We start from the raw sequence: 21,229 nt of genomic DNA on the forward strand, positions 1-21,229 counted from the left end.
CACGTCTCACCACGTTGAGGCAGTGCAGCAGAGAGAGGGGGGCGAGCTGGGAGTGCTCCAACAGCAGGTTGTAGGCCAGGTCCAGGTGCTGCAGCGAGCTCAGCAGCTCCACCCCTGAGAATCAAAACACACAAACAACAACAACAACAACAACAAAAACAACAACAAGTGAGCAAGTGTAACAGGTAATGCCCAACGTCAGAGTGGAAACACAACCTGCGCAACAGATTGGGGGAACGGGACCTGGACCTGGACCTGTGTGTTGGTGTGTGTGTGTGTGTGTGTGTGTGTGTGTGTGTGTGTGTTCTTTGAGGAAAGTTTCAGTGACCCTGACAACAGATCACACAAATGTCTCTCACCACCGACCAGGTGTGTTTCAGACAAAGCATAGAGTGATTGTGTGTTTGTGTGTGTGTGTGTGTGTGTGTGTGTGTGTGTGTGTGTGTGTGTGTGTATCTTTGCAGTCCCATGTAATACTACTAAGCAGATCCTCTAATTTGTCTGCTGGGGGGAGGACAAACAGAAGCAGCTTCACTCCTGATCTGTTCTGCGTCAGTCAGTCTGGGGACCTCTCATTCTGACCCTTTTGCGTGTGTGTGTGTGTGTGTGTGTGTGTGTGTGTGTGTGTGTGTGTGTGTGTGTGTGTGAGAGAGAGAGAGAGAGAAGTAATACAAGACCCAAGCTGAGTGTTCCCGTTGCCAAAGTCTGTAAGATAGATGAAGTCCCAGTGCCACTACGCACATTATTTTACTTGTTTAAATTAATTAATGAATTAATGAATTAATCTTCATTTGTTGCTTGTTTTATACCCAGATTTGTGCAGCCCTTTGGCACAACACATTTTCAATGGGCTACAAACATAAACATGACAAAAATAAACATGACTTGACAATGGGGACCACAGCACTAACTTAATGACTTGGTTGGTGTATTATATTAATTCACATTGAGAAAACTCAACCTTGTTGTGCCACATAGGATTTGCATTCTGTGTGAAGTGCTCGTAACAAAAACTATAGTTCTATATAGTTCTATCCAACAATAGTTAAATTGTGTAACTTCTTATTGACAAAGTGAGCGAATATCGACTGTGGTTGTTGTTTTTGTTGTTGACGCAGATGACCCTGGTTCCAGTTACCCTGTCCCATCTGAATGGGCCCTTGACCGCCTGGTGAGTGGGTAGAGCGCAATGAGCAGGACAGTTCATACTTCAACATGGACAGCCAAGAAACTGGCTACATCTATCACTCAACTGTTCAGCTGCCCTTTAACTGAACTACATTACATCACATCATTATAATTACATTATTATGACTACCATTGTAATTGTTATTTTGTTTCTTGATTAGTATATCGATATTTCATTAACGTTCTAAATCGTATAAAATTTTACATACTTTAATGGATAAAAGTCTTTGTGTGTTTTAGCGTGTGTGTGTCTGTGTGTGTGTGTGTGTGTGTGTGTGTGTGTGTGTGAATGGGAGAGAGGGACAGAGGCATGTGACAGATCACTTTTCAAATCAGGACCACACGTCTCCAAAAGAAACAGTAGGAGTGCACGGTCTGTGAGAGAGAGTCTGTGCGTATGTGCAAGTGTGGGAGCATCAGTGTGTGTGTGTGTGTGTGTGTGTGTGTGTGTGTGTGTGTGAGTGTGTGTGTGTGTGTTCAGAGGGCAGCCGATGGGCAGATAGCGGACCCTCTGGCAGCGTCTGCTAATAAACTCTCCAACAAAGAGAGAAGAAAGGTAATCCCTGCCTCACAAGTCTACTCAGATCAGCACCCCAGCCATGAACAGCCCGCTGAGCCCAGGACAACAGACACACACACACACACACACACACACACACACACACACACACACACACACACACACACACACACACACACACACACACACACACACACACACACACACACACACACACACACACACACACACACACACACACACACTTTTTTGCACTTAGCATAACTACACATGCTGCTCAGACAAAAAAAAACAACATATTTTCTGAAGACAAGAGTTCAGCGCAGAGTAACAAACTCACTGCACAGCAAATGGACTGTGGTCACAAACCCAGACTCTCGTCTGACACGAAACAGGACATACAAAATACAGGGCAACACACAGGGGGCAAACCCTTACAAAACACCTTAGTTTTGTGTCTCTCGCTCTGTGTGTGTGTGTGTGTGTGTGTGTGTGTGTGTGGTGTGTGTGTGTTACTTGGTAGCCTCACCATTAATGGTTTCCAGCTCATTGTTGCGCAGTATGAGCACGCTTAGTTTGACCCTGGCACTCAAGCCCAGTTGTGGCGCCCTCTGGAGGTTGTTATAGGCAAGGTTCAGATGCTCCAACTCACTCAGAGGCTACAACAGGAGACGGAGAGAGAGAGAAGAGAAGTGAAGAGAAAAAAAGAGAAGAGAAGAGAAGAGAAGATGGAGATGGAGAGAAAGAGGGAGGAGAGGAAAAAGGGTGAAAGGACACAAATAAAGTCAAACCATTATGAAATTAACTTATTTTAACACTAGCAATACACTAATGATCAACTCATTTCGGTCTTTAGCTTGACCTTGTGGTTTGTGTCACAAAAGATTATTTGAAATCAAACAGTCTGCTGCTGTGTGTTCAGTTATGGGAAAACAAAACGAATGCAGAAAATAACCAGTGGGATTGACACCAGTAAAGATCATTACAGATCAGGCAAATACTTATATATATATAACTTATCCAGGTGTTTTAGCCACATTCTTGAAATACACCCCTGATGCGTCCGTTCGTTGTTGTTTTTGTTGTTGTTGTAACCAACCTACACAATGCCTTTCCGGAACACTGAATCAGCGGATAGCAGGCCAATAACATTACACTGAAACAGGCCACGGAAGTGGGCGTAAGGAAGAGGCACTCGTATAGAGCTGCTACTGTCTGAATGCAGCAGTAGTTTATTGAGAATGACTATGATTTGTGCAACATGCCCACCGCAAAGGTCAATCCACAAAACAACCCCTCCATTAAGAACAATGTCCAAAATGCCCCAAAAAGATTGTGGCAAACAACATCACTGCATGTATTCACATGACTTGTATAAGATACATTACATCATGTAAGGGATAATGTATAGAACATAGCTGGTCATTATTGGGAAAATAAGTCCCGACAGGGCGAACCGGACTTGCTTCGCCTTGAAAGGACTTATTTTAGACGATCTTAGACGAAAATAATGACCGCTAGAACTTTAGGAAATCCCATTCAAGTCAATGGAGCGCTCTACTTGCATTGTGAAGAGCCGTATAATAACACCGTTGAAAGAATGGTGTGCTGAGACTGGGTCAGAGAAAAGGGACGCTGAGCAAAAGGTCAAGACTAGCTTTAGCACCATTGGTTTTAGGGCTACTTCACAGAGAAATCATCCCTTCCCTGTCCCCCTTTCACAAAAACTGACGATTGACTATTGAGTTTTATGGATGTTCTCTGCTCTGTCCAGCCTTCAGAGCATCTGCTGACCAGATGTGTGATTAGTTCAGACATCACTGGGGTCATGGGGTCAAAGGTCGAAGCGTGAAAGCGTGGCAGACACAAGGCTCAACAGAGTCACACTGACCAGGTTCATGTTCCTCCTGAGTGGTGGTGGTGGTGGCGGGGTCCTGAGAGAACTGTCTATCTCTCAGATGGAAGGAATAATAAAAAAGGAATACAAAAGGAGTGTGGCGTGAGTGAGAGAGGTGTGTCACTGACTTTAAAGAAGCAGTGCGAGGCCATGCACATCCCAGGCCAAAATTGGATGGGTGCAGGATCCAGTACAAGAGTATCCAAGCAGAATAAGAGATAATCGGCACACCAGATCTGAGGAAGAGCCGCACGGCTCGAAACTTCACAAACAAAATAAACTGTAAATGGGAGCCAGAGAGTGCAGATAATCTGTTTTGGGTCACTGATTTAAGCCATCAACTTTATGAATGTAATCGATTAATCCTATTAAAGGGCATGGGGTGGGGTGGGGGTGTGGGGGCGTGTCAGGAAGCCATACAGGTGAGGTCCTTTCAGAGGGTGCTAAACTGGGTGGGGATGTTGAGGGTAGGGTCTGGATACGTACGGTCATGTCAGATGGAGCTCAAAAAAGCAGTCTTTTTCTTTTCTTTTTTTATAAAAAATATTCTTTAATTATATTATTAACTATACTTTTTATACTAAGTTTGAACTATTGCCCTTTTATTCTTTTATTTTCTATTACTCATTGCTTTGGTTTCTGTAAAGCACATTTAATGACCCATGTGTATGAAATGCGCTATATAAATAAACCTGACTTGACTTGACTAGTGATGATATATGGCACTCAAATAAGCGTAGCCATTTTAGATGGGGGTCAAGCAGGCATAGCTATTTCAGATGGGGCTCAAATAGACATAGCCATTTCATATAGGGTTCAAATAAGCATAGCCATTTCCGAGTGGGGGTCAAATAGGAATACCATTTTAGATGGGGGTCCAGTAGATGTCGTCATTTGCCATGCTTAAACAGGTGTAACAATGTCAGATAAGGCTTAAAGTGGTATAACAATTTCAGCTGGGGCTCAAACAAGCACAGCTGTAAGTCAAAGAGGCCGTAAATAGGTGCTTTTCTTACTGCTGTTCATACTGTAGGTACTGACAATCAAGATGACGGATAAGATAATTGATGGGCAACTCTTTCCCCCAACTCTCTCATGTACTACTTTTAAAGTCACAGCACGGATAAAGTATTCTCCTCGACAGGTGGAATGTTAGGATGCTAAAACACCCGCAGCCTCTACACTCTACTCAATCACTCTGACAAGTCTGGGCCCTCTCTCTTGCTCGCTACCTTCAGGAACTCAGCGCAGTCCTGGATCTTGTTGTGGCTCAGGTCCAGGGACTTGAGGACATTCAGCAAACTCTGTAGAGAGGGAAACGCAAAAGGGCATTGGCAAGGCCTGTGAGTGATGGAGGTGTCAAGAGTTTCATAAGCCTGGGTAGGATTCCAATCAATCACATTTTCAATTGAACATATACTAATAATAAAAGTTAATATATCTGGAGAATGTGACTTGTCATTTGAGAACAAAAGTTACAGCTGAGAGTGAGAAAATGATCAAACGTTATTTGTGTGTGTGTATGTAGGTGTATGTGTGTGTGTATATATGTGTGTGTGTGTGTTTGTGTGTGTGTGTGTGTTTGTGTGTGTGTGTGTATGTGTGTGTGTGTGTGTGTGTGTGTGTGTGTGTGTGTAGGTGTGTCTCACCAGCGATTCGTCCAGACAGGATATGGAGTTGTAGCTGAAGTTGAGCGTGTGCAGCTCCAGCCATGGCAGAGCAGAACTAAGGTCTCCACCACACAGTGACAGAAGCTCCTAACACACACACACACACACACACACACAGATATGAGCACACAGGAATTTGCACAAGAGTGAATGCATGCATGCAGCACCACACACACACACACACACACACACACACACACACACACACACACACACACACACACACACACACACACACACACACACACACACACCGGAGAAGGTGCTGGTTGTGATGACTGTACCTCCAGGGAGCTGAGGCTCTTGGAGCAGGTGAAGATTTCCAGCTGTGAGTACACCCCCCGCAGACCCTCCAGACAGTGCGGTGGGATACGCTTCAACTAGGACCCATAAACAGACAGACAGACAGACAATGAGAAACAGACAGACAGACAGACAGACAGACAGACAGACAGACAGACAGACAGACAAACACTTTTGAAAAATAGATAGATAGATAGATAGATAGATAGATAGATAGATAGATAGATAGATAGATAGATATGTACAGATAGACAAATAGACAGGCAGATTAAAGCCAGTCCCTATCATCCCAAATCATCTAATTATCTTTCTTATCAGTATGAAAATGTCAATAAGAAATGATTGTCACTCAGAAAACAGTACTTTAAAGGTACACTATGCAAGATTTTCACCTTTACGACGCCAATTTGATGGTAAACAAACTTCTAATAGGCGAATCGTTCACCTACCATAGCTATAGAGCACAGACGTAGCAAGTCGCTACAAAGAAAACCAGCCATGCAACTTCAAGGGCGGCGGCCTAACAAATCTCATGAGAATCATGACACATTACCTTGTCAGTAGATATAGCTCTTTGGAGATAGATTTTGCCTGAACATTGATAATCCTTCACCTCCACAACAAAAGCATTTTCATTGTGTACAGGGGGGATAAGTCACGAGAAGTTTGCTATTTACAACAGCAGAGTAAAACATAAATATATTGCGACTCTAAAAGGGAGCTCTACAGTGCCCAAAAATGCCTAAACCTGCATAGTGTACATTTAAAGAGTGAAGAACGAAAACGGATAGTGACTGAGATAGCCAAAGAGTATATCAGAGTCAGCCAGAGAGTCAGTCTTGTGCAAAACGGATAGTGACTGAGATAGCCAAAGAGTATATCAGAGTCAGCCAGAGAGTCAGTCTTGTGCAAAACGGATAGTGACTGAGATAGCCAAAGAGTATATCAGAGTCAGCCAGAGAGTCAGTCTTGTGCAAAACGGATAGTGACTGAGATAGCCAAAGAGTATATCAGAGTCAGCCAGAGAGTCAGTCTTGTGCAAAACGGATAGTGACTGAGATAGCCAAAGAGTATATCAGAGTCAGCCAGAGAGTCAGTCTTGTGCAAAACGGATAGTGACTGAGATAGCCAAAGAGTATATCAGAGTCAGCCAGAGAGTCAGTCTTGTGCAAAATGGGCAAAGCAACACATACAGTACATGCACATGACGAGTTAGACAGCTACATATATGGAGACACCTCAAGCAAAGACATCTGATACTGAGTCAGATCATACACAAAACAGCTGAGGCATGGAACCCCTGAGGTCTGTGTCTGTGAAATGAAGCATTCATGTATAATACCTCCAAGTGTTTAAGAGACTTAAAGGGGAAGATTTTCACTACAGACTGCAGTCTTGATCCAGGAGGGTTGACAAGCTAGAGAGGAACAAAAACAAACCGTCACACAGATGGTAGAATAACAACATGGCGCCATCTATTGGTTCGTTTGTGTATTCCATCAACATCCATTTGTGATTATACCGCTTTTGAGCTTGTATAACAACTGTTTATATTATACCTACTTCCACAAATTAAACAAGAGATATGACATTCTACAGGCTGACGTTTAGGGTAGGCTAATATAGAAAACGGAATAAAAACTGAAGCAGCATCTTAAAAAACAACCTGCTGCTTTGCATCTTTTGAATAGCGCAGCTTTGAATAGCTTTGAATAGTGTGTGAACCTTGAGGGAGAGGGTCTTCTGCAGCACATCAAACAGGAACTGCAGCTGGAGGAGGGAGGCAGTGTCGGCGGGATGGGACGGGAGGGCCAGGAAGCCATGCTGGTGCGTGCGCGAGATCAGGTACTGCTCAAACAGACGGGTCAGGTGCTGCAGGTGGCTCACCTGCAGGGTCAGCGTGCTACTGCCGTCCAGCACACAGTCACCTTGGTAACCACACACACACACACACAATCAGACTTAGAAGTGAACCTGGAAACTAAATAAAGACATAAACAACCCGCTGAGATTGCTGAATTGTCGGTCATCTCAAAAGGTCAAAAGCATTCTAAGATGTTCAGACAGAATGTGGTTAATAAAACAGAAGTATAAAATGATGTGGACAGAAGTAATTGTGGAAATGTCTCCGCATATTTAGGCTACAGTTCAAAGCTATTCTTTCTAAGAAGTTCCAAGAGACCGGGGGAAAACAGAAGTATAAAATTGTGTGGATGGAAGTGGAAAATATTTGTTGGTGTGTGGGCAAAATTACATCACTGCACTGTACTGAATTGGACGGAATGCAGTGTATTTATAAACCTCGCATGACAAATTATTTTGTTTATTTGATTTGTTTATTTACAATAAAATATAAGGGGAAATTTGTCTTGGACAAATGCAGCTCATATAGATTATTATATGAGCAGCATATGAGACTCTTTTTGCAATGAAGGCACATAGAATGCATGAGCCATAAAGATACAGTAGACAAACTTTCCAGACCTTTATATGTTGGGCAATCAAACAAAAAGTTTAACTAAATAAGGACAAAAAAAATAAAGAGCCAGAAGAAACGGGATGGGACGTTTATTTAAATCTGAGATTTTGCTAACTTGCTAACATGTCTTGATATAGGATAGTTTTAGTTTTTTTGCTTTTTTGTGGTGAATTGCATAATGCATATCCTGGATGGCAGGAGGGAATGACACACATGTTTATCTGTCTTCCACATGACCATTTACCATCTAAATGAATTTGAATGGGATACCAAAAGTATAGTTTTGTGATAAAAGCATACCTCATACTTCAGAATGTGGCTAAATGTTGCAGTGTTGCTATAAAATGAGATGGAGGCTATATTGCAGGACACTGTGTTCAGAATCACCAGAGGGTAGACGCCATCATTTTGATGGCTTACACACACAGGTGATACCGAACACACACACACACACACACACACACACACCCGAACACACGAACACACACACACACACAGAGTATATTACCAAATGTGTCTGTCACTTGAAACACAATGTGAAACAGCAGTATGAGATGCCCTACCATTGTTTTTCAGCAGTGTGGCCAGCTGATGGACGAGGGTGGACTGACTACCTGGTGTTGTGGACATCCTTGATAGTTTTCAAGAAGCATTTGTAGTAAGAGAGTAGATATGGACATTCATTATACAATTCAATTCATGTTTACTCAACAACATATCTAATGGAAATTATGAAAATTAAATCCTATACAACCTACAAGCTCATTTCTATTGGCCAACCACCTGCTCTTACAGTTCAGTGTCAGTACACAGTGGTAAATATTGAAATGCATGTCAACCTCACAAGGAAGTAGGAATAGCCTACAAGTCTTCGGGTTTCATTTCCTTGTATTGCTCAAATACACTTAGCAAACAAAACCCCGAAAATAAGGAAGTATTTCCTATAGAATCCAGTGTGCAATCATTGCATTACAGAGCGTGCCGTCACATTAGACAACTCAGTCTAGTCTAGTCTAGTCTAGGCTAATGTTCCATCACGGTTACTATTTAGCACTGTAATCGTCTTTGTCTCGCAATAACATTAGCATAGCCTACCTTAGATGACAGACAGAGGGACATTTGCACGAACAAACAGCTGCCTACCTACAAATAGGTGAAAAATTATCTAGCATTAAGAAAATCCATCCTGTCGACCTTTTCGAAACATTGTTGACATGAACCCGCCTGCTATCATGTGACAATCGTCTCACCCCTACGGTGGCCGTGATGCTCCAAATAACTAATGACACTATATGGACTTCAGCTCTAGTGTTCATTCTGTGAACTACAACTTTTATTTCAGTCTCAATCTAATGTCAGATAATTTAGACTAGATTAGGTAGATATAAAACTTTTTTGGAGTGGTGATGATATTTACTATTAATTGGATTATAAAAGTATAAGTATACACTTTTGATCCTGTGAGGGAAATTTGGTCTCTGCATTTATCCCAATCTGTGAATTAGTGAAACACACTCAGCACACAGTGAACACACAGTATACTTGACACAGTGAGGTGAAGCACACACTAATGCCTGCTACGGTGGCGCTCAGGGAGCAGTGAGGGGTTAGGTGCCTTGCTCAGGCTGTTCCTACTGGTGGGGATTCGAGCCGGCAACCCTCCGGTTACAAGTCTGAGGCCCTACCCGTAAGCCACGGCTGGCCCCCCAAAAATACATCTACTGTAACCATTCTAATCACTCTAGTTGGATAATGAGTTGGCTTAATTTACATATATAAAGTAGTAATATGCAGTATATAAAGTATAAATATGCAGTGCAGTCTCCTATCATTTTTATATCAATCTAGAAGAATAAATGGTAACTATGATACAGCCTAACTGGTGAAATATTGCGCTTGCAACCAACAGATGGAGCCAGACCACCTTCATTATTGCACTATTGACTGGGTGTGATTGGAAATGCAATACTTGGAGGCAGAACTCCAACCTAAACAGTTACCCTGTCACAACATCCTCCAGACCATCAATATCTGAATATGTCAGATTTCTCTCTCTCTCTCTCACACACACACACACACACACACACACACACACACACACACACACACACACACATGTGTCCGTGCACACAAGCACACACACACACACAGAGAGAGAGAGAGAGAGAGAGAGAGAGAGAGAGAGAGAGAGAGAGAGAGAGACTCTTTGCAATGAAGGCGTTTAGAATGTATCAGCCATAAAGATACAAGCTGACCTTTCCAGACCTTTACATGTTAGGCAATCAGACAAGTTTAATTAAATAAACACAAAAAACTAAAGAGCCAGAAGAGACGGCATGCACATTTATTTAAATAAGAAGTTTGTTTTGTAAATTTTTTTGTTATCACATCTTCATTGAAAAAGAACCAGGGCACAAAGTGTACCTGCATAAAAAATTAAATAAAGCCTATACTGAAGTCAATTGTCTCTTCTGGAAACTAACCTAATTTAACAGGTGGGCAAAGTGCAAAGTCTGCAAACAAACAAAGTTCTTGTATGAACTACAGTATAGGCTTACACTGTAGCTATTGCGCACTATTAAGCAAACTGGCTCATCAATGTTTGCGTTTCAAAATCTTGTATAGAGTTACATTAAAGTTTATTTGGCCCAGTTATAAAATTTGCTTTAGATAGACTTAACTTTGCAAATTAGGGTCCAAAGACATATTTATCCAAAGTAACTCAAATCGAGGCCAAAGTAAGTGAGCTCAAGGGATGTTACTATAAACACAAAAATTCTAATCAGTCAGACAAAAATGCCACAGCGAGCAGAGAGCCATCTTTGGGGGTAGCTGTTAGGAAGGATTGGCAGTCCTTAAACTAGGACTGTTCAAGTGTATATGGTTTTGTGAAAATCCTGAATAATTTAACCACGAAGAGGTGCTAAACTTCCCAATAGAGGAGCACTATGGCTTCACTCACGTTGAAAAACAAAGCCAAAGGTTCTTCTTTTAGGAGGTTTATAGTTACGACTTAACTTAGCCAGGTTTGTCATACCCTGGTGATTTGCAGGGAAGTAAGGGAGAACCCCCTTTTTTGGGCTGGTGGGAGGGGGGGCACTTTTGAGATGATCTCATTATTACAGAAGTTATGAAACTGTTTTAGTCTTTTGTTTGATTATCCCAAGTGACTTACAATTGAGGAACAACAATGAAGTTGCAGTAAGCCAGGAGAGCTGTTGAAACTATAATTACTCTTATTAACTATAATTACTAAATTATAATTCTAGTCAGTCAGACAGAAGTGCCAGTGAATGGAAAGCCGTGTTTGGGGTGTTACAAAGCAGTTCAGAAGATGTGTTTGGAGGGATTCTGGCACTGATGGGTGATTTGTATGCTCATCACGGAGAATCCCTGCTTGAGGGAGTCTCTTTTAATGTCTCTGCTGAGATAATATTTTATGGTTATGCTACTGAATCTGTTTTAATACTCTCCTATTATTATGGCATGATTTGAAAACCCAAAATGTTTCCAACAAGAATTGGTAGTCAACACAGGCAGCAGATCTCTACAGGGAATCATGCAAAGCTTTTGCATTATTATAACAGGCAGGTCCTTAGGGCAAAAGCTGTATTGGATTGCCAGGACCATCCACTCCTGAGGGAGTCTGAGTTATTGCCCCCAGGTTGGCGTTTCAGAGTTTGTGTCTGTGGGAGATAGAGCCTTTGTGTCCCTTTCATCCGTAGTGCTATTTAGAGAGATGCTTCATGGCAGGATAAACTTTTGTATTTTGGTATACTTTCAAATTTGCACTTTAGCACATTACCTGAGAACATTCAGGAATGTTTCATTTGCCAGTAAATAGCACATTTGTACATGTGAGATCCTTTTGTACTTGGCAACAACCTCCCATTCCCTCTAGCTTTGTGTTTTTGTATGTTGATGTCGTACTTCATGTTGTCTTGCCTGTAAAATAATTCCCTAAGTGGGATAAAAAAAGATGACCTTGAACCTCGCAGTCGGGCCCTCATGTCTGAGTTATTTTACCTAAAAATAACAGCTTCAAACTCATTTTGAAGCCACACTGATTTACAATAAGGAGAGTCTCTTACATTGCTGATGTACAGCTAAAATGCCTAGTATTGCACAATGCAACATTATTGTTGTGGCGAGGAGCTGGACTCTTTCTATTTTAGAGGAATTGGGTAGTCCTTAATGCTAAATTAATATATATTTTATTGAAAATTGCTGAAAAGGGGAATGTATACAGTATGTTGTGCTGCTTTAATAGCAGTGGAGGGCAGGTTTGAGAAGTTAGGCAGAAAACAGAGCAAAGACTCCAATCCGGAGCCACATTTTCACTTCAGGTTCCATTGGGAAAACATTGAGAAATAATAACACTGTGAAGACATGCAGTAATATTTATATATGATGGAATGCTGTGTCTCTAATAGTTCTATAAAACACTGAACTGTTCTATAAAATTACTTTGAGGGGATCTTTAACCTTTTGACATTCATGGCGTTTTAGTGATAGCCTGAGTATTGTTTAAGTGCTGGATTTCACTGAGCCAGCGTTCAGCTTTGTTGTGGAAACCAAAAAGCCACATTTAATAAGTCTGTCTCCTTTGGACCTGGCCATTATAATTAAAAGAGCTGTGGACACTGGACAGGCATAAAAAATTGAACAGTTCAATCCCTCAAAACTGTGGAGCAAACTTGTCCCCGATTGCCAGCAGGGCTCCTTTCCCTTTTGGCCTGCTGCCACGTCGGACAACTTTGTTGCAAACGCAGCCAGGCAAGCCCCTCCAAAACACAGCTGATCTAAAGAACCTGAGAAGAAAATAAAACTCAGTTGGAAAAACAATCATTTGATATTTTCAGCTCCGGGTGACCAGGTCAGAACTAGTCACGTCCCCTACTGGCGTTCGGCGTAGTGGTATCCCAGGAAAGTTCTCAGGAATGGCTTTTCCAGGTTCTGTTTTCACCGTGGCAACTGCAGCAATGTCGTTTATACTCGATGCAAAACAAAAGGAGCGTTGTGCACGCACAGATGAACCCTGCTCCACAATTGCAGCATGTCAACCACCTTACATAGAGAGAATGCAATTGAGCTTGTGGAAAAGCTGAAAAGTAAATAAGGTTCATAGTTTTTCAAAAACACTTTAACACTTCAAAACAAATAGATTTTGAAACAAATCAAGAAGTATGCAGTTTAATAGTCTTTATGTTCAAGGAACACCAAACTCAAAAAAGTGCTATTTGATTACAAATGTAAGCCCTATTTGAAATATATCATAGGTTTAGCTATCTTAAAGGAGCAATAGGTAGTTATTTTACCATGCAAAAAAAAAAAAAAACATGCAAATACTCGTAGCAAGCTTGCTCCCTAGTTCCTTTTGGCAGTATGGTTGATGATGTGCTGAAAAAGCTTTTCTTACATGTTTGCAGCTGGTCAGTATTGAGCCTCAGAACTATCGAGCACATAGCCTGAAAGCAACATTAAAGAGTTTTTTGTACCTTAAAATAATGTTTCCAAAATCGTTTCAGTGGTTCATCAACTCGTAACAGGGTGAATGGCACTTCTGCATTCGCTTCGCGGCCCTCTATCAGCTATAACCGCACCATGTAAGTTTGCCAGGTCGGGTAGCGGATCTGTAGTTCGATGGAATGAGACATAAGAAACTACAAATTTGACTTGCTTCTGATGTCGCAATACATCGTACTTTTATAAGTCATGCAAAATATTCTACCTTGTCTGTGGACATCGTTATTTGCAAAGCCTGTGCTGAATAAACAAATAGCGTGCTCGCGACAGAGGGAAAGTTCTTTGGTGTTGCTTGAACAGCCATCAGCACCAACAGGAATGTTTCATCTGCCCTTCACATAACCACATGGCAATGAATTGTGAAGGTGATACCAGAACTGGGTATAGACCCTTTCAAGAGAGTTCCATTATCAGCATCATAGTTGGCCCCACAAGACTTCCTTTTTAACATTCCATATGTTATCTTAATGCAGAGGAAGTAGATTGGGAACCAAATAGAATGTTCAAGCATTGTTTTTGTTTTTATTGTTGAAAGGGTCTATAAAAAAACATAGGCCTACTTCAAAAAGTGACAAATTGCTGCATACATGACATGTGCACATTATCTTTTAACACATCACAAAAGAAAACATTTTCAACAGGAATACTGATGCATTTCAGTTGGTAAACAGACTGAGGCAAAACTTACATAACAGACCTAAAGCATAACTGGTGGCATCCACATGGGTATTCTACAGATAGAGGAGCCCTGTCTGTGGCTTGGGTCTTAATTAAGATGCAATTTATCTAGTTTATTTGCACACAGTTGTGTCCTTGATGGGAAGGGCAACTCCAGACCCCATGAGGAGATATTGCGGGCAGCTTGCAGACCATCACCCTCTAGGGCTGCAGACACTGAGCAAACTCGGGTATACAGGCACGGGCTTATAGGCCATGGTCCCATCCACGGCGGCTGCTTTTTTTAAAGAGCGACACGTGAGGTCCTGCACAAACATGCCTGCTTCATCTCCACGTCTCGGCCATGCCCGGGAGGGCCTGCGTCAAAAGTGCCCTTTCTCCATCCGATCGACGCCTCAAGGTGAACGACGGGAGACCCGAGCCAAGTGCAAATACGTAAAATGCCACGCAATCAAGCGGCACCCACAAAAACAAAATAATCCTCATTTATATCTTGCATGACAGACCCCGATGCGGGCGAGAAAGGTCTCGCGGGCTATTTTGGGAGACTTAAATAAACAACGATTAGTCTCCGGGGCAATGGAGTGTGGCCTGTGCCCCAGGCGGGTTAATGGGAGCCTGTGTGAGTGGCGAGCTCGCGACACCTCAGCACTGAGTCAGTAGTCAACAGGACTGAAGAAGAAAAACGTTGGTTGTAGTTAAGGCCTTTCATAGAGTGTTAATAAGCAGCACTGCAGTAGGTGTCTGTGACAGGTAGGCTAGCTCATTACATAGGCCTAAATGTAGTTTATTTTGTTGCGTATAGTTTGTTTTTATTTCGTGTGCCTACAACAATTATGTGTAATCCTCATAATAGTTTCAAGGTAAAATATCAATTTATATCTAATTAATATCTGTGGCCAGACATATAGGCATATGACGTAGCCTATTAGCCTATAACATAACCCTGGTTCAAGCCCAAGGAGATCACGTGCTGCTAGGCCTACATATTAACACAGCCTATTTCAAATCCGTTTGGCTTAAATAGTTATATAGCCTACATTAGCCTACATTTAGCCTAGGCCTACTGTAGTAGGCCTATATAATACAATACAGTAACATCTAAATACTTCTGATAAAACTGCCAAACTGTTACACAAGTTGTGGTTTTCTTCACAAATGCATTTGGACGATCAGAACAATTTATCAGAACAAAAAGAAAGAAAAAACGACAATACCCACTTCATTTAGAATTAATTTTGGATCCCCTGCTCATGTTGCATATAACATCAGCGCAAATTTTATTTCATTTCACACTTGACTGAACTGCGGAACTGCTGTGGCCTACTTGCCAAAGTCGTCGACTGAATTTACACAACCATGTTTGCAATGTGATCCTGTGATAAAGAGCAGGTTTCTAACCTGTCCCTAGAGCTGATACGTGTGAACTGCTGCCCCTGAGCAGTGAGCATGCTACAGTAAGCTACAGCGTGCGACTGGCATCTCTTGTGATGTCAGTGGAACAGGACCGCTGATAGGACCGTGCAGAACCTAGTGCCGAAGCTTCACCTGTTCGCATGCACAGTCGTCTCTTACCTGAACTTCCAGCTCGGACGTGGACTGACCAATACTTTGCTTACCATTATGTTATCGTACGTGGTTTGCAGCCTGGTTCTGGCGCTCGTGGCACTCCCTGGAGCGGCACTTGGTGAGATGGTCTTCCGCTGCCCAAGCTGCACCGCCGAGCGTCAGGCGGCATGTCCGGAGCTCACGGAGACTTGCGTAGAGATTGTGCGGGAGCCTGGATGCGGTTGCTGTCCTGTGTGCGCCCGCCAGGAAGACGAGTTTTGCGGCGTGTACACCCCGAGATGTGCTAGCGGCTTCCGCTGTTACCCTCAGCCAGATTCTGAATTGCCTCTGGAGCAGCTCGTGAAAGGGCACGGGCGTTGTGGACGCAAAGTGGACACGGAGCCTACGGTGGAACATCGAGAACAAAGTAAGTGACAAAGCTTGTTGAGTGGCCTTGCCGTACAACAGCGCATGTTAAGGCACCACAATGGCATGTTCACTGAAAACACTATTAGTAAACATAGGGTGTACCTTGGCTTTATTACTGTAAATACATGTTGTCCTGGCAACCACTGTTGGTAAATGATTTGAACACACACACACACACACACACACACACACACACAGCATCCATCTTAATAAAATTAAATACATTTAGCATGTACTGTTGTAGGCCAACTTTTAGTAATAATTAAAGTTTAAAATCTTAAACTGTAATGTGCAGCAATGTGCAGTACAAAACTATTAACCTGTTAACCAAATAGCTTTTAACTAATGAAAAAGAACCCAGTAAAGAATGCCTAGTAGTTGTTTTGTCTGATGTGGATAATGAGAAAAATTGACATCATCAAACCTGTCTCTTCCAAAGATTTCTCTCTTCCTCCCACACGCACACACACACACACACACACACACACACACACACACACACACACACACTGTCGGGCTCCTCTTTGAACCTCCTCTTTTCCCCCTGCAATGTGCCCTCTCCACCTTTTGCACAGTATTAATTTCCCTGAAACCCTCTGTTGTATACACTTCCACAGACCCCCGTGCTCTGCCAGGACGCTCTGTAAAAAAAAAAAAAAAAATCCTCTGTTGATATTTTGCAACTGGAGTTTCCTAGATCACCCACCTCTTTCACAAGAATGATTAAGGCGGACTTTTGGACTTTGACCCCTTCGTCCTGTAAATCTGTCACAGAGCATGTCAGAGGATGGGGCTCGCAGGGCACAGCCAAAGGAACCCCTGCTGGCCCGCAGGTCCTGCTGGTTGGAACTGTGGCCAAGGCTGTGGAGGAAGGACCTTCACTTCCTGCCATTCAGTAGCTGTGGACAGAAGGGGTAGTGGGTTGAGGGGTGTGTGTGTGTGTGGGGGGGGGGGGGTTAGGAGGCTGACAAACATAGTTTATCCACTTACGACTGTTAGTTAGTGTCAGGTGTTAATTGATAATAGTAGTGAATAGTCTTGAATTTCCCCTTGAGGATCAATAAAGTATCTATCTATCTATCTATCTATCTATCTATCTATCTATCTAGTGACTCTGTGGTGAGTTATGAGTGAAATGCTATCTGGATGCTGCTGCTACTGCTGCTGCTGACAAGCTTAACCTGTAGCCTTGTGGTGCAAAGTTATTTATACATAAGTGGGTCAGTTATGGCAGGTTTAACTGACTTGGTTGGCCTGCTTGCTCCTTTTGGCTATTAGTAAGCCCTTGTAGCCATGGTCGGCTATATGTAGTGTGGGTTAGTTGTGAATCACTGAGTTCCAGCTGCAATCCTTAAATAACAATAATAATGCATTTAATTTGATTACCAGCACCCTTTCAAAGCACCCAAGGTCACCTTACAGAGTAAAACACAGTAAAAACATCAACTCACAAAATACAAATCATTGTAGTAATAAAAGGGCACATTAAAGTCCATAGGATAGCTTGAAAAGGTGGGTTTCAAGAGCAGTTTTAAATTGTGAGGTGAGATGGAGTCAAGAGTTCCACAGTTTGGGTGCAGTGTAGGAGAAGGCCTTTGCTCACATTGTGGTGGTGAGCCTGATGTCTGGTATTATCAGTAATCCAGCTGTAGATGATTGTAGTGAATGGGAGGGTGTATAGGTCTGTAGGATCTTGATCAGTGCTGGATAGGCAAGCCAATGAAAATGGGGAGGCTGATCATGGATCCTGGCCCTCGACAGGGTCTGCGTACTGTAGTCCTTTCTGGTCAAGAGGGCAAGAGTGTCTTCGTGGGGGTGTAGATGTGATATGGTGTTATGTGACATCCAACTCCAAAGAATCACATACACACTTATACATACTCACTTACACACACACACACACACACACACACACACACACACACACACACACACACACACACACACACACACACACACACACACACACACACCAAAAAATGCCAAACCTCATGAAGCTTTGGCACCTGGCGGTGGGCTTAAAAATAAACGCCCCGCTTCCAGACTACCTACAGGACTGTGAAGACAGTGCCCATCGGCCTGAAATAGCCCAAACTAATCCCTCCGCTTCTGCTGAAAAGCGGGCACGGCCGCCATCCCCTCGGGCCACTCGGCTACGCGGATGCCAAGAATCTTAGCGTGGCGCGTTCCAGAATAAACTCGCTCTTGCTCTCCACAGCAGCTTGGAGATAACACAAACAATGTCAGAAATGTTATTGAGCTGACCAGGGTGTCGGGGAGATGTAGAGGAGGCAGAGGTGTGTGTGTGTGTGTGTGTGTGTGTGTGTGTAGGGGGGGGGGGGGGGGTGAAGGGCCGGGGTAGTGTTATCAAAAGTGGACTTTTGTGTGCACCGTCTCTCGTGTGTGCATGGACACATGCACAGACACAGGCACCCACACACACGCACGAATGCACAGACACACACACACACACACACACACAGTTACACACATACTGTGACACACACACACATACACACACATACTACACATACACAGACATGCAGACACGCACAGAGACACAATAGACACACACACACACACACACACACACACACACACACACACACACACACACACACACACACACACACACACTCACTCCCTCTCACTCACTCACACACACTCACTTTCTCTCACTCACACACACACACACACACACACACACACACACACACACACACAGAGACACACAGACACACACACACACACACACACACACACACACACACACACACACACACACACACAGACGCACACACACACACACACACACACACACACACACACTCTGTCTCTCTCTCTCTCTCTCTCTCTCACACACACACACACACACACACACACACACACAGATTAGGTCTGGTCCAGGCCATCAGTCCCACTTTGGCTTGTCCTGTTTCAGCCCCTCGGTGTGAGATTGGTCCAAACCTCGAGGCTCCTTACCACAGCTCCCCTGTTCTGTCTGCACGAGGTCTACCTCCAACTGTGAGTGCTCATGACATGCCATTGTTTTCCAAAGTTATAGGGGTTTTATGCACACCCTGGCTTGGAAGCGGCCTTCTCTCTCTCTGTCTCTCTTTCTCTTTCTCTCTTTCTCTCTCTCTTTCTCTCTATCTGTCTTTCTCTCTCTGTGTTTAGTCAAGACCGAGCAAAGTGAATCAACGTGAACAAATCGAGAGAGAACATCCCAAAGCCACAAACGTCATGTTCGCTCCGGGAAGATACTCTGCCAATCTCGAGTGGCACAAGGATGAGGACAAACATGCCATGCCCACTTATTCCTAATGAATGCTACATTCGGCCATGCTTGTGTTAGACTATGTGTGTCTGATTATGTTTGTTTGTTTGTGTGTGTGTGTGAGAGAGAGAGATAGAGAGAGAATGAGAGAGAGAGACAGAAAGAGAGAGCTTGAGCATGTGTGTTTGTGTGTGTGTGTGTGTGTATGTGTGGTAAGAGCAAAAGAGAGAGCTATTGTCTGTCGTGTGCTTGTAGCATGTACTTACTAATTTCACCCTTGTGTACTGTGATATGCGATGACTCAGACCACTGCCTGTAGGCACCCATGCTTGTTTTATAACAGATTTGACAAAGAGCATAATTATCTCTGAAGATCCCACTCTTTTTTTTTGTCCTGTTCAGATCTGCCCGACCAAAGAATGGGTCTGGTTTTTCATAAGATCCATGTGAACATCTGCCAAAAGGGGGGGGGGGGGGGGAGTGAATGGAGCATCAGGAAGCCTCCGAATTTAAGGGGAGGGAAGCACGTCCAGTCCAAAGCCTTAACGCTGTAAGGACAGTGGATATTGAATTAAAGCTGACTCAGTCGAATTGATCTCAATCTCGTTACTTCCACTGCCATTTTCCATTTGAGATTCGAAACAGATGGGAGAGGAAACTCAAACCGTGTTCCGCAAACGGTCGGCAAATTGCACGGAGCATTCAAGCGATCATTATCGTCGTCGTCAGAACGGCATCAGCATCATTCGGCCTCAGCATTTTCCCCTTGGCCCTGTGAACCGTAGAGCCAAAAATCTGATGTGCACGAGCACCCCAACCCCACCCCACCCCAGGGTGCTCAGGCCACTGAAGTGTTTTCTCCATGTTCCAAAGATCTGCGCACTATATTTGTGGTCAACAAGATGAATTGGTAGCCTTATGTATCAGTATGCCAGGCCATTTGCCCGCAGGCCCCAGAGGTCTTCAAGAGTCACTTTTGCCCGGTCAGATTGGTTCTGAGCTAAGATGAGGAGCGGGTTTCTGTCCCAGTAGGCCCTCTAGCCGAGGCTTGTGCGGTCAGACAATGACGAGCCTCCTGTACTACCGGCTATAATTCCCAGATCACAGTTACATGATAATCAGTGACATTTGTTGTGGCGTTGATGCCGAGCCCAGTAGTGGATGCAATTACTCTATTTGAGCCCAGTGTTTAGGCTTCGACTCAAGCCCCCGCTGGAAACTCCCTGGACACAGACGGACACAGTGATGTAATGGGGTTGCAGCCTTACCTTTTTGGTCATGCAGCCAGTTGCCTCCACTGAATTCATGTCCTGCTTGGTCCAGCATGATGCTGTTATATATCATTAGTTGACCAGCTACTGAATCTCACTTTTGTTTTTTAATCTGGGACTTCTGTATTTTGCCAACTATATATAAGCAGTATTTCATTTGAAAAAAAAGCATTTTTGTGTGCTTCACTTAAGCCATTAAATATGGATTTACAGTTTCCCTGTAATGTGCAGTAATGTAATGTTTCCTGAAGGGAATTAGAGGAAAATACTGTATTCAGTTGCAGTTTCCTTAGCCATTTTAACAGTCAGTCTCTGACATGCATTGTAAATTAATTTAGACATAATCCTTGGCATCTAAAAAGTTATTGGATTCTTTTATGAGCTTGCCTGGTAGATGAACTTTCTCGAGTTCTCCACGGCGTGATGGTGTGTAAAGTCCTTTG

At 43.2% G+C, this 21,229-nt stretch overlaps 2 protein-coding genes across 3 annotated transcripts in view; one reads left to right on the forward strand and one right to left on the reverse strand.

Moving 5' to 3' along the window:
- stk11ip (serine/threonine kinase 11 interacting protein) overlaps positions 1-9,294 on the reverse strand; it is a 42,848-nt gene extending 33,554 nt beyond the window's left edge. Inside the window, exons 1-9 of one of the 2 annotated variants that reach the window (XM_076303267.1) lie at positions 9,153-9,294; positions 8,621-8,688; positions 7,304-7,506; positions 6,921-6,995; positions 5,560-5,655; positions 5,255-5,362; positions 4,838-4,909; positions 2,238-2,367; positions 11-114 (exon numbers count right to left, since the gene is read on the reverse strand). In XM_076303267.1, the coding sequence (XP_076159382.1) occupies positions 11-114; positions 2,238-2,367; positions 4,838-4,909; positions 5,255-5,362; positions 5,560-5,655; positions 6,921-6,995; positions 7,304-7,506; positions 8,621-8,687 (855 nt within the window). In that variant the 5' untranslated portion in view covers position 8,688; positions 9,153-9,294. The remainder of the gene's footprint in view (positions 1-10; positions 115-2,237; positions 2,368-4,837; positions 4,910-5,254; positions 5,363-5,559; positions 5,656-6,920; positions 6,996-7,303; positions 7,507-8,620; positions 8,689-9,152) is intronic. The other variant, XM_076303266.1, reaches the window with a different exon arrangement.
- Positions 9,295-15,715: 6,421 nt separating this feature from the next.
- Positions 15,716-21,229, forward strand: part of igfbp2a (insulin-like growth factor binding protein 2a) — an 18,740-nt gene continuing 13,226 nt past the window's right edge. Inside the window, exon 1 of the mRNA XM_076303268.1 lies at positions 15,716-16,236. Coding sequence (XP_076159383.1) covers positions 15,885-16,236 — 352 coding nt within the window. The 5' untranslated portion in view covers positions 15,716-15,884. The remainder of the gene's footprint in view (positions 16,237-21,229) is intronic.

Source organism: Alosa pseudoharengus, unplaced genomic scaffold, assembly GCF_046254945.1.
Source record: "Alosa pseudoharengus isolate Yale_2024_CS ecotype anadromous, Long Island Sound unplaced genomic scaffold, YU_APseudo_1.1 YU_APseudo_1.1_scf_24, whole genome shotgun sequence".
Taxonomy (NCBI): domain Eukaryota; kingdom Metazoa; phylum Chordata; class Actinopteri; order Clupeiformes; family Clupeidae; genus Alosa; species Alosa pseudoharengus.